General features: G+C 50.2%; 1 protein-coding gene across 4 annotated transcripts in view; it reads left to right on the top strand.

Annotated features, from left to right (window-relative positions):
* Positions 1-16881, top strand: part of TIAM1 (TIAM Rac1 associated GEF 1) — a 105588-nt gene that overhangs the window by 47191 nt on the left and 41516 nt on the right. For all 4 annotated transcript variants that reach the window (XM_033084362.2, XM_033084363.1, XM_033084364.1 and 1 more), the window contains exons 4-8: positions 7260-7707; positions 9339-9511; positions 11482-11706; positions 12970-13155; positions 15068-15214. In XM_033084362.2, the coding sequence (XP_032940253.1) occupies positions 7260-7707; positions 9339-9511; positions 11482-11706; positions 12970-13155; positions 15068-15214 (1179 nt within the window). The remainder of the gene's footprint in view (positions 1-7259; positions 7708-9338; positions 9512-11481; positions 11707-12969; positions 13156-15067; positions 15215-16881) is intronic.

Below are 16881 nucleotides of genomic sequence, written 5' to 3'. Positions count from 1 at the left end.
GTGAGATCCCCAGGATCCTGGAGCCTGTTTTGTGGGATCCAGATTTTGTTTAGCAGCCCTGTTGTGTCCTGTGGCAGCTAAACATCTGCCTGCAGGAGACTCCCTCCTTCTCCTTCTCCTGGGAGACGTTCAGGAATGAATGTGCCCCATGTTCCCTGCTGGTATGAGCCCCCATTGACATTTCAAGGAGGGAATTTGCCAGAGAAGCTGTGGCTACCCCTGGATCCCTGGAAATACCCAAGGCCAGGTTGGATGGGGCTTGGAGCAGTCTGAGCTAGTGGAAGGTGTCCCTGCCCATGGCAGGGGCTGGGATGAGATGGGATTTAAGGTCCCTCCCAATCCAACCCTTCTGTGATTGTATGAGCTGAGGGATGGAAGCCTTGAGATGTGGTTTTGTGCCCCTTCCAAGCCTGTGTTGCCACCTCCCTATTCCATGTTCCCTGTGGAGCTGATTGGGGGGAAAGGAACAAACTTCCTGCCTGACTCACTTGGAAGCTGCACCGGCTGCAGCGCCAGCCCCAGGCCATGTCCTTGGCGTGTTAAATCCCCCTTTGTCCAATTTTCAAATCTATTACTATTTTTAGGCCTCTCTAGGTAGCCTGCAGGAATTTGGGATCTCAAACCTTAAAAAAAAAAAAAAAAATCCTGCATAAAAATTTTTGCAGAATATGCAGGAGATGAAACCAAGGGGTTTTCTGGGAATTAGATCAGGATGTACAGAGAAACCAGTCTAAAATTAGCCAATCTTTCCAGTTGATACTATTTTTTTTACTATCTCAGGGAATTTTGTAACTGGTTATAGTGTTCCATTATGTTCTTTAGGATGGCTAAACTCCAGAGAGCTGATACTTGGTTTTAAGTTGTGCAAAACTTTTTCACAAAATCAGTTTGTGGCTTAGAGGACATAACCCCAGAATGGAAAAGGACTACATGGAAGCACCATCCAGCCCAGTACTGTGTTCCCCAGACACCAACTGCTCAGGAAAAGAGAGAGAGATATGGGGTGAATTTTCCTTCAGGGCATTTTTCCCAAAGCCAGCAGGTTTGAGACTGGATTCTTCCTGTGCAAGGAATGCATCCAAGGCTCTCGGGTTGACCTGTCCCCCATGAATTCTCTTTTCTGCAATCACTTTCTGCTTCTGGCTTCCACTGCATCCTGTTCACTCTCTGCAGAGCACTTGTGGCCTTCCAGCCTGTTCTTTCAGCCCTCCTCAGCCATGGCTTTTCCAGGCTCTCGTTTTTGTGGCAGCCCAGGCTTGCACCAGGGCAAACTGCTTGGGAATCCACATCTTGGGGTCCTGGTGTGGCAGCTCAGAATGACCAGACCCCTTGAATGTCTGGGCCAAATGAGCTGTTTATAGCCTGGCTGACTGGAAGTGGATTCAGTGAAAAAAGGCTGGAATAGAGAGCTTCAGACCCAGACTCAGAGGTCTTTCCTGCCCTGTCACCCAGATGGAGGAGATTAGATCAGGTATTTCCTAGTCGGGATAGTTTAAAGCAAATAGTCACTCCCTTCAGAGCACACAGCTCTGCCCCAGTATTGTCAGGGAAAGGAGCATGTGAAAATTGGTGTTTTGGTCTTCCCTGGCAAATATTTTGATACTATTTCAAAGGTCTTAATTTGTTTTTCTTCCTCAGCTCTCGGCCGGAGGCCAAGTGAAAGCAAATCACCAGTCCTGATATTTGATCTAGCTCCACTCAGGCATGTTTTTTTAAACAGTAGGACTTTGTCATTTATACATCTGAAGTGCATATAACAACATTGGCAATGGTTGTATTCTCTGTAAAGCTATACACGCTGCATGGGTTTAGTTCGAAGCATTTTGCACTCAAAAATCACAGACAGGTTGCCCCAGCTGCTTGTTTGCTGGGCTGTGCTTACTTGCATGGATGAAATTTGCAGGAGTGCTCCTTTCCAGTGAAGTGCTCCATTGAAATGTTCCTTTGCAGAGCGCTTCAGCGTGTGGTGCTGTGCCTGGTTATCATCCCTGATGACAGGCATTTCCCTGCTTCCTCTAGCTGGGTGGTTGTTCAGGTGAACTCCTCCCAGATGTGTTTGGATTTCGGGCTGCTGTTCCAGCAGCTGTCCCCCATTTCCACCCTCTCTATTGCATTTCTCCAGAAGAATTGCCTCTTCTTGGCTTCAGCAAACAAAAAGTAACCCAACCCTGTATTTTAATTTAACTGGGAGGATTTTGATGGCACATTGCCCTTGGTTTAACTTGAGCACAGTTCAGCTGCTTTTATTAGTTTATGGTTAACTCAGCTCCTCTAGAAACTTCCTTCAGCTGGGTGGTCCACTGGGAGGAAAGCAGGGTAAATTTGGGGGTTCCTAAGGGTATCCTTTGGGAGCAGAGGCATTAAACACACAGCACCCGAGAACTGAGGGGATGGAAGGTGAGAACTCGCCCTGGATCTGTGCAGATGTTGGGAGCTGCAGGCAGGGACCACACTGCAAGAGGCTCTACTGGATTAGGGCTGGATTCTCCTTCATGGAATTAGGGAGTTTAACACCCCTCAAAAGTCAGTGCTAGAGCCAGGGAGGAGCTGGTGGGGAGGATTTAATTTTCAGCATTTTGTGTCTCTCAGCTCCAGGGCTGTACTTTCCTGACTGCTGCAGGAGTCCCTGTGTGTCCATGATTTGCCTTTAGGGCATCTGAGGTAAGAAAGGCAGGTGCCCCTGTCTGTCCTTCCAGGGTGCCAAATTACACTGCAAGCAGTCACCAGGATGAGCTCACAAAGGAATCCTGAGTCCAGATCCACTGAAATCCATGCCCTAAGACCTTCCCAGGGATTATTGCCCAGACACCTGTGACTCTGATTCATCCTTTTATAATAAGACTGGAGTTTTTTGCCAGGTGAAGCATCTGGAGGTCTGGGCTAGTCCCTTTTTTCTGGGGCAAATTTGATTTCAGAGAACTATGACCCAAACCTGCTTGCTTACTAAACTACCCTGAGAAGCTTTAATGGCACATGCAAGGGTTTGTTTATATTGTTTTTCCTAAACTCAGTTTTAAAATAATGTTGGCTCCTTCAGTCATCACTAGAGCTGCTGCCCCAGTGCAGTGAGTGCACAGAAGTAGGAATCAAACCATTTCTCCCACTCAGGTTTCAGCTGCAGTTTATGATGTATCTTTGCTTCTCCATTTGCCTACAGAGAAAGGATTCAGTTTGGATTTGCAGCAAGCCATACCTTGACCATCAAATGATGGCAGAGTCAGTACTGAAAAGAAAGGAAAAACACTTATCAGGCCAATCTTTTTCCACAAAGGAGCTTCAAAGGGACACCAGTCGGATAAAAGCATGCAAACCATCAGGCTGCTGGCCCACTTGAAATGTGTTCTGTGGTGCTTGCCTCAGGAGCAGCCAGACAGGTTGTGTGCAATCACTCTTGCTGAGTGTGAGCATCTGATTGTTCTGTTGCTCAACAGGACAGGGAACAAAGGATATGCATTGGCTTGGAGGGAGCTCCTTCCAAGGAAAACCCCCCACTCAGCTGTACTTTTAATTTAAAGGTTCGTTTAGAAGGGAGTTTTAACCATGAGGAACTGTTTATATTTATGGAAGTAAGATTTTTCCTACTGAACCAGTCCCCAAGAGCCCATGAATCAGTGCTGTCGGTGGGGCAGGAGAAAGTGATTCACCAAGGGCAGTCACAGTGTCTGTGGCAGGGCTGGTGGTGGGAAATGTGGGGAGTGCAGCTCTTGCAGGCACTCTGAGTGTGCCAGCCATGAGCCAGAGTTGGGCAAGGCTTGCCCCATCCTGTGGTTTCTTCCAGCAGAGGCCGGTACCAGGTGTGTTCAACATGGGGACACCTGGAACCTGTCCCAAACTCCTCCCCTGATTTTTGCTAGCTGACTGTAGACATTTTTCTTAAAGCAGAGGGTTTTTTTTCTGTTTATCTTTTAAATGTAGCAGAAATTATTTAACAGATGTGGCTGCAGCAGATGAGAGGTATGAGTACCACGTGAGCATATGCAAAAGCTACAGCACCAGGTACATTAGTCTGATGTAGCTTTTGCATTACAGTTTTATTCCCCACTGCCTTGTTTTGCTTGTTTTGCCTGAAACCCAGTGTTCATGTGAAGAAAAAACCCTATATTTAAGTGGGCTGCTAATGCTTCCAGTAGCACTTTACCCAGTTGGTCCAGCAGGTAAATTGCTCCCTGCACTTGATGGGGCTGTGGTAACTCATTCCACTTCATTGCACCGGGATGCTGCCAGGGCTGCCCTGGCACGTGGCCTTGTTGGTGACAATGGCACCATTCAGCCCTGCTGTGTCCTCATTCCATGGCAGATCTCTGTGGCACTGGGCATTCCACCTCTCCCTCCTCATTCTCTGCAGGACTGTCCACTGAGGCTTCTTTCAAACCCCTGGGCACCTCCAGGGACATGCTGGCACTGCCAGTGTAAGGAATGTGCTGTTCCTGCAGCTCTCAGCAGTGCCAGGGATACCAGATCCCAGTGGAAGCTCTGCTGCTGCTTCCCACATCTCCCCATCCCAGCCCAGAGCCCATTTAGCTCCCTTGCTCATCCTCACATGCTCTCCATGTGCCTTTCTCCCTGCTTTCCACAGTGATCCTCTTTGGGCAATGAAAGCCCTGTGTTCACCAAACCCTGCTCTGCTTGGAGCTGGCATTGCAGCAGAGAAGCAGAGACCTGTGCAGTGAACACCCTGAGCCCTGCTGTCTTTGATAAGGGGTGTTGAGGAGTGGAAAAGGGAGTGAAGGGAGCAGAGGGAGATCAGGAACAGGGCTGTAGCTTCATGCTGAACAGATCTTTTGACCAGTCCAACCTGTTGTGGTAAAGATTGCAGAGATCTTTGCAAAATGTGCTGCAGTTTAACCTTACGAGCAAGTATAGCAAATATATTTCTTAATAATTTTTTTAATATAAACTGATATGCCCCATTTATTGACAGGTAAACTGAGGCAGTTAAAACAATGTCCCACCAAGGCCATCTGAAAAGGCTGTAGCCTTGCCAGTCCTATCTCCCTCAAATTGGTGATCTGTTAATAGCTCTTTGTTTTCTTAAATCAACCCATTTTAGCTAGAGCATGACATATGCTTCCTAAAAGCTACATCGGCTGAGATTTTGGAAGTGGGTACTTTTTGAAGAGCGTAGAATCAGGAAATCAGATTTGTTTGGGTGGAAGGGACCTTAAAATTCATGCAGTGCCATGGGCAGGGACACCTTCCACTATGCCAGGCTGCTCCAGACATGGCCTTGGACACTGCCAGGGATCCAGGGGCAGCCACAGCTGTCCCAGGGCCTGCCCACCCTGCCAGGGAACAATTCATTCCTGATACCCAGTCTAAACCTACTGTCTGTCAGTGTGAAGTTAGGGATGAAGGGGCCCAGGATTCAGTGATTGCTGGGAATGGTGATCCCGGTGCTGGCAGTGGTTCGGTTCAGTCCCGCTGGCAGCTGCCTGTGGCTGTGTTGGCAGGGGGGCAGTGCCCTGGGCATGAGCATGGAGCAGCCCTGGCAGAGGAGGCTGCACCAGCCAGTGCCAAACCTTGCTTGTGGCAGTGTTTGGTAAACACAGGTCTCCGAGCAGCGCCACTTCCCCTCACCAGATGTTGCTCCTTTGCGCAGAATGAGGAGGTGATGGCTTCCCAAAACCAAGTGTACTGGAGCAGCAGTGTGGCTGTGAGAGCTGCTCTGGGTGGGGACAGGGCTGTGCTTCCAGGAAAGCCGGCTCAGCCCATCCAGGAGGAGCAGAGCAGTTCTGGCCTGGCCAGAGCAGCCTGTCTGTCACTGTGTGCTGCATTCAGTGACCAGATGGACCAGCTGAGCTGTGCTCACTGAGCGGGGAAGGAAGTGCTTATTCTTCCAGCTGGACCCCGAGCGTCCCTCGGGAAACAGTGTTTATAAAGAACAGACCCATCCATGGCGAATTAATGCCTTTAAAGTTAGTCAGCCCTTCCCCTGCCCCTGAGCTCTCCCCGTCCAGCCCTTGCTCCACAGGAGGATGGTTTCACACAGAGCTGATGGAGGGTTTCTTTGTTTCCACAGAGCTGCTCTTGGGTACAAAGAAAATCGGTGCTTGAACCAACATCTGGAAGCTTGTTTTCTCTCAAAATAAATACCCCTTTCTGCTACCTCTTCTCAGAAACTCATCTTTTTCTTTTTTTCCTTTTAAACTTGTGAATCAAGAGCTAGCTGCTCTTGCAGGAGAGCTAGAGGTTGAAATTCCTGTTGGTTTTGGCTGTTTTTCTCACTTCTTTGCATCCTCTTCACTCAAGTACCTAAAATGTTTGTTTCCATTTACAGAGTTTGGCCTTCGTTTGTCCTCCAAAACCTGCCACAGATGCCTGTAGATACCGAGGTGGTGGTGGGTATCCCCGTGGGGGGATTAGCCTTGTAGCAGGGGGCAGCCTGAGTCACAGCCTTCAAAACCCCACTCCAGTGAGGTTTTCTCCTGTCTTGCTCAAACTGGCTGTACTTTTGTCTCTTCTGATCCTTGCACTGCAAGTTCTTGGGGAGCAGGAAGGGTCTGAGGGATTTGGTGGGGAATATCACATGACCCATCGTTACAGTCCACGATGAGAACAGAAACAATCTCAACCACATTAGTCAGGAGGAAAGAAAATAAGAACCCTTTTGGTTACATAATTTTCAAAGGTTGGCCTTGGGGTGTCTGAAATGTATCTTCAGCCGTAGGTGTGAATGCACAATATCAATGTTTTCTCCTCAAAACGCGTAGGTTGGGCGCTGCTTTTCTCGACACTGCCAGTTTTTGCTACCATATGTTCTCCTTTTGCAAAACCTTTAGCACTGTTAACTTGGCTTAATGTAAACAGATGATGCTGCATCTTATATTCCAAATTGCCAAGGCCGTGGAGGCACCACCTGGAGCGGTGTGTGTGTGTGTGACCGGTCTTTCCTAACCTGTGCTGGAAGCTCTGCCTCGACCCCACCTTTTCCTCCAGTTGTTTGTCTCCAGAAGGAAGGAATCTTTGCCCCAAAGGCAAAGTGAGGACCCACAGCAGCAGTCGGGAAAGTGCAGCCCTGGAGCTGTGAGGTGTTAAATGTTGAAAATGCAGCTGTCCCTGTGGAGCTGTGGGGAAATGCATGGGACAGCCAAGGTGCTCTTCACTGCTTCAGGACACCCCACCTTTTCCTCCAGGAGGGAGGAGAAGAGACGAGGGGTTTCCATCGCCAGAAAACATGGAGGTGTGAAGAACTGCGGTGCCCATGGGCATCCAGATCTTGTCCGCGCTCTCCCCTCACCCCGTGTCTCTCTCCCACGCAGGATGTCAACGCGGGCGAGGGCAGCGAGTTCACGGACAGCGGCATCGAGGGCGCGGCCACGGACACGGAGCTGCTGTCGCGGCGCTCCAACGCCACCACGGCCAGCTACTCGCCGCCGGCCGGCCGCGCCTTCATCGGCAGCGACAGCGGCAGCAGCTCGGCGGGCGACGGGCTGCGCCAGGGCGTCTACGAGAACTTCCGCCGTGAGCTGGAGATGAGCACGGCCAACAGCGAGCACCTGGAGGAGGCGGGCTCGGCGCTGAGCGACGAGCAGAGCAGCGGCACCCTCAGCTCCCCCGGGCAGTCCGACATCCTGCTGAGCGCCGCGCAGGGCACCGTGCGCAAGGCCGGCGCCCTGGCCGTCAAAAACTTCCTGGTGCACAAGAAGAACAAGAAGGTGGAGTCGGCCACGCGCAGGAAGTGGAAGCACTACTGGGTGTCCCTGAAAGGTATGGGGATGAATCCAGGTGGGCACCCTGGGTGTGTCCTGTGGGGTGTCCAAACCAGGGGCCTGGGCTCGTACCAGAAGCTGCTGTGAGCTTCACTGTCATTCACATGAAGTGTGGGGAAGTGGCCCTGCTGTTTTCCAGAGGTTTGTGTAGTGCAGTGATGGCACGTGTGTAGTCCAAGGCACAGCAGCAGGGTTCCTACCTGGAACCTCTCCTTGCCTGAGAGGTGCTTTGTGAGTGTAATTACTCATTGTTGCAGCGCGTGTGCAGGGTGGACAGGAAGCTGTGGTTGGTCATCGAGGCTGACACGTGGCTCTGACTGTGTCACCCACTCCGTGGTGGCAGCCCTGGGTACCCAGCTGCCCTGCTCCATCCTCGGCTGCCCGGGCCACTGAACCTCTTCTCTCTGCTGCAGTTGCTGCTGGGCATGTGCTCGTAGACTCATCTTCATGTGCTTCATCAGCAGGGGAATGGGAAGGCACAGTTTTGGGACTGGCCGGAGCCAGCAGAGGCAGAGCCCTGTCTCCTGCTCTAAGGGGGGTCACCCAAAAGGCTCAGTGTGGTCAAATGTCCTCCCCACGGAGAGCTCTTCCTAGAGCACTTGTTTATTTTTAATTTGCGGTGCTATTTTAAAACCAAGAGCTAAGTTTGGAGGCAGCTCTTCCTTGGGCTGGCTGGAGAGCTGGGGAAATGGGAGAGGAGACAGAGAGGTGAGGGGCAGCCCTGATCTCCTGGGAGGGGGCAGGAAGGTCTTGCTGTGAGGAGCTGGCAAACAAAGGGCCATCTGGGAGAAGAAAGGGGAAGGATGAGCTGGGGAGTGGTGGTGTTTGAAGTGCTTTGGCTCAAGTGGAGTGTTAACTCCTTGGATTGCTGTGCCTGGATACTGGCAGTGTTTAACCGAGGCTTTGAAGTGAACAGCTGCCATTGTTTGGCTGCAGATTGTTTTCTGAGAGGCTGGGTACCAGAGCATCCCTTTCCAGTGACACAGCAACTATGTGCCAGCCTGTAAACAACTGGAGATAGTGTGGGAAGGTGGGAGAGGAGGAGACCCTTTTCTTTTTGGCATCTCCCAAATTGCACCCTTACTCTATATCTTGTTTTCCTTTCCTGGAAGGATTGTAAAGATTATTTTGTAACACGGAGCAGGTTGTTTGCTGTCACCAGCTAAGTTTTTATGTCCATCAGTCTTTCAGCAAGCACAGCTCATCCCAGCCCGTTTTAATTCCAGTTACTGTCTGCATCCAGTAATTAAGTGGCTTGATCTTTGCCTTGCAGGGACTGTAGCAGCAGCTGCAGAGGCTGAGGCTGGGCCATGCCCGGGGGCCTGTCTGCTCCTAGGGATGGCTCACAGCTGGTTGTCACCCTCAGGGGACCAGGATCTCACACCTGTGTCTTCTCTGCCACGGGGTGGCCATGGGTGACCCCAAATTTGTGATTTCTTACGATGTTTCTCATCTGGGAATGTATTTTACTGCCCGTGACTCTCTGTTTTGGCAGTCCTAGGGAGAACAAAACTCAGGGCAAACAAAACAGCCCTGGGTCAGGGCTCAGAGTGCCCTGCAGCTCGTGGTGTGCCTGCTTGGCATTAAAACCAGCAGAGCATTTGGATGTGTGCTTGTTGTCTCCTGCAGGCTGCACGTTGTTCTTCTACGAGACTGATGGCAGGTCTGGCATTGACCACAACAGCATCCCCAAGCACGCTGTCTGGGTGGAGAACAGCATTGTGCAGGCTGTGCCTGAGCACCCCAAGAAGGACTTTGTCTTCTGCCTCAGCAACTCCCTTGGGGACGCTTTCCTCTTCCAGGTTGGTTCTTGCAAAGTTTTGTTTCTGTCTCCCAGCAAGGAGGACATCCTAGCTCGGGTTGGGATCAGTGGAAAATCCTGCTGACTCCAGTGGGTTTGGGGTTTTCCTTTGGCAGCACTAGAGGAAGGACATGGTCTGCACAAGATCAGTGTCAAATCTGCTTTTTTAATAACTGGCTGCACCCTCTTTGCGTAGATGGAGCAAAGGATGAAGAAATGTTTTTGCACCACTGTAAAAACTGGTTGGGCAGCATGCTTAGAACACACAGACCAAGCCAGTCACCACACAGGACATCCAGCTGGGCATTAAATGTGCTGTGCCACTCTCTGGGACTTTTAAGGGACCTGTGTCAGAGGAGAGCATTGTCAAGGGGCTGACAAGACCAAGGGCAGCTGGATGTGCAGGGGGATGTCTGGATCTGCAGGTGCTCTCCCAGAGGGGCTGCAGAATCCAGCTGCCCCTTGTTCACACATCTTGCTGCTGCCCAAGAGGAGACTGGAAGTGCAGGGTTTGGTTCTTTCATCAGGAAATAGGAATGTCTCCGTTTCACTGGGTACATTTTAAAAAAAATCCCAGTACTTACATCAAAGGCCATACATTAGTTGATGTGTTTCACTTGAAAAGATTTCTGTAATTTGGTAACCACTGCTTCCCTGAGTGATTTTTAGGTTGTCATCCCCTTTGTTATGTCAAGCTGGCACTAAGCAGGGTGTGACATTGTTATTTGCAGTTGGCAGCACAGAAGTTTGGGGAGCATCAGTCTGAAGCCAAGCTGGGCTTCTCTGGGAAGCTCTCCCTAGCTTCATCCTTGGCTGCTGGTTGTGACCTCAGCAAGGATGACCTTCCTCATCTTCTCCAGCAAATGGAGAAGTCATGCTGGGCTGTCTATTAATAGATCCGGCATCATCAGGAAGTTTAATTAGAACAAGGTGGTTTGGCACCTTGCTACTTTTCCAGCCAGGAGCCAAATACCAGTGTGATTATTGCCACAGGCTGACACTCACAGAAAGTCCTCTGCAACCCTGAGCTGGCTGGAAAGTTTGTTTTATGACCTACTGTAAAAAGCAATGGAGTTTAGTAAAAGGCCTAAGAAGATTGACTTTTACTTTGAGAATCTGGAAAGAAGAATCTGGAAAGATTCTTCTGTGTGTGTCAAAAGCCTCTAACTAGAAGAGTTCTCTTCCAGAAAATGGTACTGGTGTCCCATGCTCCAGCCTGACATCTCATGGACTGGTTTGGGCTGGAAGGGACATCAAAGATTATCCAGTTTCATCCTGCCATAGGCAGGGACACCTTCCACTATTCCAGGTTTCTCCAAGGCCTGTCCAGCCTGGCCTTGGGTACTTCCAATGAGGAGAAATGTTCCCTTTTCCCAAACTGGCATATCCATGCTTGGGAAGGGACAGTGCAAGAGCTGTGAAAATGAGGGTGAGCCTGCTTTTAATGGGAATGGGTGTCTTCAGAGTGCTCTGGGACCTTCAGAAACAGAAAGCTTTGTCTGTGCACCATAGTGAAACTACTCCTTCTTGCCATGGTCATGTTTTATGCCATTAATTCATTATGAACTGCTGCATGCCAGGAAAGCTCTCCATCCTGGGAAGAGCACAGCTGTGGTGCATTCCCTGCCTTAAGGAACTGGAATTTAGAAATCCTCGGTAAATGCCAAGCTAGAAATGATGGCAGCACTGCACTGAGCCACGGAGGTAATTCCTGAGACCTTGCTGGGAAGCACCCAGAGCTGCAAAGCACAGATAGAGGTGTAATTCCATGTGCTGAGTGCCTGGTGCCGAGTTAAAAATGACCTGCTTAGGCGTGATGGGAGGGGTATTGCTTCGACAGGAGTAAGTGGATTTAAGGCTTTGAATCTTGAGATCAAAGGGAAAGGAAACTCCTTGGAATTGCGTTTGTTAATCTGCAATCAGTTTCAGAGAGGATCCTGACTTGTGCCCGCTTTCCTTCCCTGCGTGCAGACGTGCAGCCAGACGGAGCTGGAGAACTGGATCACGGCGATCCACTCGGCCTGCGCCACCGCCGTGGCGCGGCAGCACCACAAGGAGGACACTGTCAAACTGCTCAAAACAGAGATCAAAAAGCTGGAGCAGAAGATCGACATGGACGAGAAGATGAAGAAAATGGGAGAAATGCAGCTGTCCTCTGTCACAGACTCCAAGAAGAAGAAGACCATACTGGATCAGGTGAACTACTCTTGCTCATGTGAAGGAAGTCCCTAGCGAGGGTTTGAGGCTTTTCAGAGGTTGATGGGAGCTCCCTGGAGCAGGAGAGCTGTGCTGGCTGCCTTGGCTGCACCATTTCTCCGCTAAGGTCCTTCTGCTGGCCTCCAGGAGGTTTGGATAGCAGGAGGTTGTCTGAGTGGGCTGCCAGGCCATGGCTGGAGGATGCCTTGGAGAACAGCTGTTCACACACCAACAAACACTGCTGCTGCTGCTTTTAGTGTGCCAGAGGCTGCTGCTTCTGCTGGCAGCTGGGCTGAGGAAGCCATGCCTGCTCGTCACGAGGGCCTGCCTTGACCTTGTGGCTGCATCCCTGGCTCCCCCTGAGCCCTCTCCTCCTGCCTTCCAGTGGGCAGCGTGGCTGGCTTTCAGGAGCAGAGAGCCTCGAGCAGATGTCTCTCCCGCTGCTGCAGCAGCACCTTATTTTGGGAAGCTTAACATATGGCTGCTGCTTCCCTCATTTGGAGCTCTCGTACCACGGCTGCCAAGTGTGCCTGTGATGCAAAGCGTGGCTGGGCTGAGCTGCAGAGATTTGTGCCCCCTGGAAGCCCGTGAGAAGGGGAAATAGGGGAGAAAGGGGAGGGAGATGATGAAGAGCTGCACTCAAAGCTGTCAGTCACAGTGAGAGGGCAGAGCAGTCTGTCTCTTTATGTAACTGAGTTTGTCTGGATGCTTTGAAACTGTTTCCTATAAGCTATTTGAATTATTTAAATAAGTCCTTCCATAGGCTGATTACAGCACTCTTCTGCTGATCAGATTAATTATCCCCAGTGTATGGCACTTTTTCAAGCTCTGTTGTTGCTCACAGCAAAGCTGCTGCTGTGGCTGCTGATTTGGGATGCCCTGTGCTTGGAGTTTGGTGGGGTTGCTCTTCTGGTTCCTCAGATGCTCTTGATGCATGAAGGAAGTTTCCTAAGGGACTGCTGAGCACAGAATCCTGGAAATACAAAGAAAATTAAAAATGAAATTTTAATCCTGTTAATTAGCATTGTATCAAAGGAGCAGTTGTCCCAGGAGGAGACTTCTGCCATGAATGTAGAAAAAGTCGTTTTCCATCTAATGAAAACTCCTGTACTATTTGCATCCTTTGGGGGGTTGGGAGGGCAGGGGAATGTGGGAAAATCAGGAACGAGTGAGATCAGCATTGGTGAACAGGGTGTGTTACTGGGAATTTTTCCAAGGCACTTACCAGCCTCTTCTCCCCTCTCTCCCTCCTTGGCGGCGCAGATCTTCGTGTGGGAGCAGAACCTGGAGCAGTTCCAGATGGATCTGTTCCGGTACCGCTGTTACCTGGCCAGCCTGCAGGGCGGGGAGCTGCCCAACCCCAAGCGCCTGCTGGCCTTCGCCAGCCGCCCCACCAAGGTGGCCATGGGCCGCCTGGGCATCTTCTCCGTGTCGTCCTTCCATGCTCTGGTGAGTGGGCACAGCAGGACATCCTGCTCCCAGAGGGCTGAGGCTCAAGGAGCCTGGGGATAAAAGAGCCAGCTTTGTCCTGTAGGTGTCATTTTGAATTTCCGCTGTGAACAGATTGTCCTGTTACAAGAGCAGGGCCATCCCAAGTGTCCAGGGACTTGGGCTTGATCCACATGTCCTGTGAAGTCAGCTCTGAGGCTCTCAGCATGGCTGAGACCACCTTGGGCACATCTGACTTTATTCCCTATGGGTGAAACTGCTGACCAGTTATTCCAGTATCAGGTCTCTGGTCATCAACACCTGGTGCTCCACAAAGGGGGAGAAATGTTCTTCTCTGCTACCTATGGTGTGGCAAATAATGGTTGTTATAAATTTGACTACTACAACAACCCAACTCTTCAATGTACAGGGAGATGTTTTGCAAAGTGATGGAGTTTTAATGAATTTCAATCAAGTTCTTGTACTTTCGGCTCGGACTCCTGGAGGTTCTCAGAAATAGCTGAGCTCCACTGTTGTCTTGTAGATATCAGCTGTACCCTTCAATTGAATGCAGAGCTGTAATTCAGTCAGGGGCGTTTTTATTCTTTCCTATATGAAAAGATCAGCGTCATCATCCTGCTAATTGCTGGTGGATTTGTTATATTTTTTAAGTGGCGGGCTGTAATTTGCATTTATGCTTTTTTTTTTTTTGCATCAAGCAAAGCACTGAATGTTAGCCTGAAAAACAGTCTGTCTCTTCATGCTGGTGTCTCTGGAGAGCCAAGGGAAAAAATGTGTTTTGAAAATGTTGTGTTGGAAGAGGCACGTGTTTTCTTCTCCTCTCAGCAAACTCTCGTGTCCTCCTTTGCCCCCAGGAAATGCAGCCTCATGTTAGGAGCCCTAATTCAGGTTTCAGGAGGGGAATTTACCCAGAGCTGTGGCTGCCCCTGGATCTCTGGAAGTGTCCAAGGCCAAGCTGGACAGTCTGGGATAGTGGAAGGTGTCCCTGCCCATGGATGAGATGGGCTTTAAGGTCTCCTCCATCCCATCACTCAGGGGTGTGGGTGTTCCCTCTGGCACTGCCATTGTGCTGGCCTGGGCTGAGGGAGTGCAGCACTGAGGTGTTCCAGGAGGTGCAGTCAGCAGGGTGGGTCTGTCTGTCTGTCTGTGCCTTGCCTCTGGTTCATACCTGCCGTTCCCTACCACTCCCTTTTTGGCAGGAGAGGAGCTCCTCTCCTCAGGCCACCTCCACGTGGGAAATCTGCTCTGACATTGGGCCTGAACACTTCAGCTCTGAGTAATGTCCCAGGGATCTCCTCCAGAGCTTCCTCTGATTGCTGGGCTCACTAAAGGCAGATGTCTCTTGATGGGAAGGGTCATTTCAGCTCACTTTTCCATTTCCTGTGCCTTGCTCAGTCCTTCATGTGTCACTTATCTTGAAGGAAGTGCAGGTTTAAATGCCACGAGCTCCCTGCAAACCTTTATCTGGCCTTGCTGCACTTCTGAGTCAGCACCAGGATGCCCAGAGTGTTTCCACAGGAAAGAGCAAAGAGGAAGACAGAGTGTTTGGGAAGCAGCAGATAAGTTTGGAAATCTCAGATTTCACAACTTTGAAACCTTGCTAGGAAAAAAAAAAAAAGAAAAAACGCAAACCCTTCACTGGTGCTGAGCTTTTGTTCTGTGATGATTAGGCTGCTTTAAAATATCTCACATTAAATGCCAGAGGATGATGGAGGTGGTGTGTACTGTCCATTTCAGCATTTGATGCTGGGAGAAGTGAGTTAATGTGCAGTGAGAAGGCAGCATCCCCACTGTCCCAGCAGTGAGAACCCTTTGTTGCCATAGGATTTTCCTTTTTCCCCCCCAGACCCCCAGTTTGGGGGGGTGTGTGGGGCTGCTGCAGCTCCGGTGCTGAACCATGTGGCATTGACAGGTGGCGGCTCGCACGGGGGAGTCGGGCGTGAGGAGAAGGACTCAGGCCATGTCCAGGTCTGCCAGCAAGAGGAGGAGCAGGTTCTCTTCTCTTTGGGGGCTGGACACGACCTCCAAGAAGAAGCAAGGGAGGCCCAGCATTAACCAGGTGAGCAGCTGGAGTTTGGGGTGGTGTGATTTGCAAGGTTGGTGTGTTAGACTCACACAAAGAGTCACTGGCACAGAGTCATCACATTCCTCATCCCCTTCACAAATCAGGGACTGGAGCTGCAGGTCATGCACAGCAGCTCCTATCAAAGGTTTGGAATTTGCCCTTTCTTTAGTTGAATTTTCTTGTTGCGTTTCTGCTTTTCCTGGAGGTGCCTTCCCTAATCTCGGGAGCAGCATAAAGCAGGATACAGCTTTGAAGAGGAAAAACAATGCAGACTTGTTTGGTTATTTTTAGTTTAAAATGATGAGTTTGTACGATGCTTTAAATGTAGCTGAGTTTGGTGAAAACTTCCTCAAGTGACAAGAAGCTTTGCATTTAGCCGGGACACTCCCTGTTTTGCTTCAGCTTTATAAAAACCAGAAGTTGTGCTGTTTCCACCCAGTCACTGCCCAGATCTTTCTCTAGAAAACATGTTCCAGTGTGGTGGAAGGTGCTTCCCTGTTATTCTTTCCAAACATCCCTAATTACAGCTTTCACTTTTTGAAAGCCATACCTCATCTAATTGCAGGAAATGTAGGCTCTGCCTTTCTCTTCTCTCACTTTTTGTGGGGAGAAAGGCTGGGGACACACGTCATTCAGTGCCCTTTGATTTCTTGTGCTGTCTGTTGAAGCAGCAGTGGGTGTTTGTTTTGTTCAGCAGAGGATGAATGCTGTGGAATTGTTCAGCTTGTTTGGAGCGAGACACTAAAAGTTCACCTGATGTTTAGATGCTGAGCAAAAGCCCAAGGCTTGGCTGGAGTGCAGCTCCATGAGCACATTCCCATTTCCTTGTGCCCATGCTGCAGCATCCCTGGTGCTTTGTATTTGCTTGCCCCAAATCCTTTGTCCTGAGCTGGGATCCTGCCCGTGCTGTGTTTTCAAACCTGTTTTTTTTTCCCCCCTGAGCTTCCCCTTTTGTTTTTCCTTTGAGTGGAGATAATTGCCTTCTTCACACTGCCTCCCCTGCTGCTGCCCCCCTCACTCCTCCACAGCACAGGCATGGAGAGGCATTCTGTTCCAGGTTAAAAGAAGCTCATTGTGGAGAGAGTTGTAAAAAGTGTGAGGTTTTGAGAAAGTAGCAGAGTGTCTACATGCAGTGTCTGAACACATCTCCCTTGCTTGGGCAAAGTGTGGCCTGCTGGAATCAACCAAAAAATAATTCCTAAACGGCAGAGACCTTTTCCCATCCTACCTGGTCCCTGCTCCATTTTAGCCAGGGAATCATTGACCAGCCCAGCAACTTGATCCTAGAGCTGTGCTATCCTATAGCTGGAGCTATAAACCTGAACTTTTCCATTTCTATTGTTGGATTCTGCAGCACCACCCCTGCCTGCCCGTCTGATGCAGTCCTGTGCTGATTTGGGGTGGATGCTGCAAATATTCCTGTTTGGTCGTTCTTCCTGCATGGGATCCTGTTGATTTTTGGCTGTCTGGCTTGTGCTGGGTTACCAGCTCCAGTTTCATTAGAGAAGAGTTACATTGACTTTTGCTTGAACATTTGCTGAGTACATTTTGGCAGCTGGGTCACTACAAAGCCAGGCAGAGGCAGAGCCCCTCTGAGTTCTCAGCGTTGGCAGAGGTGCAGAACTCTTCATTTCCCACTTCTGTTGGTGGGGAAACCCAGC

This window comes from Catharus ustulatus, chromosome 2, assembly GCF_009819885.2.
Source record: "Catharus ustulatus isolate bCatUst1 chromosome 2, bCatUst1.pri.v2, whole genome shotgun sequence".
NCBI lineage: Eukaryota > Metazoa > Chordata > Aves > Passeriformes > Turdidae > Catharus > Catharus ustulatus.
The sequence above is the reverse complement of the archived record's forward strand: the minus strand, read 5'-3'. Positions and strand labels throughout refer to the sequence as shown.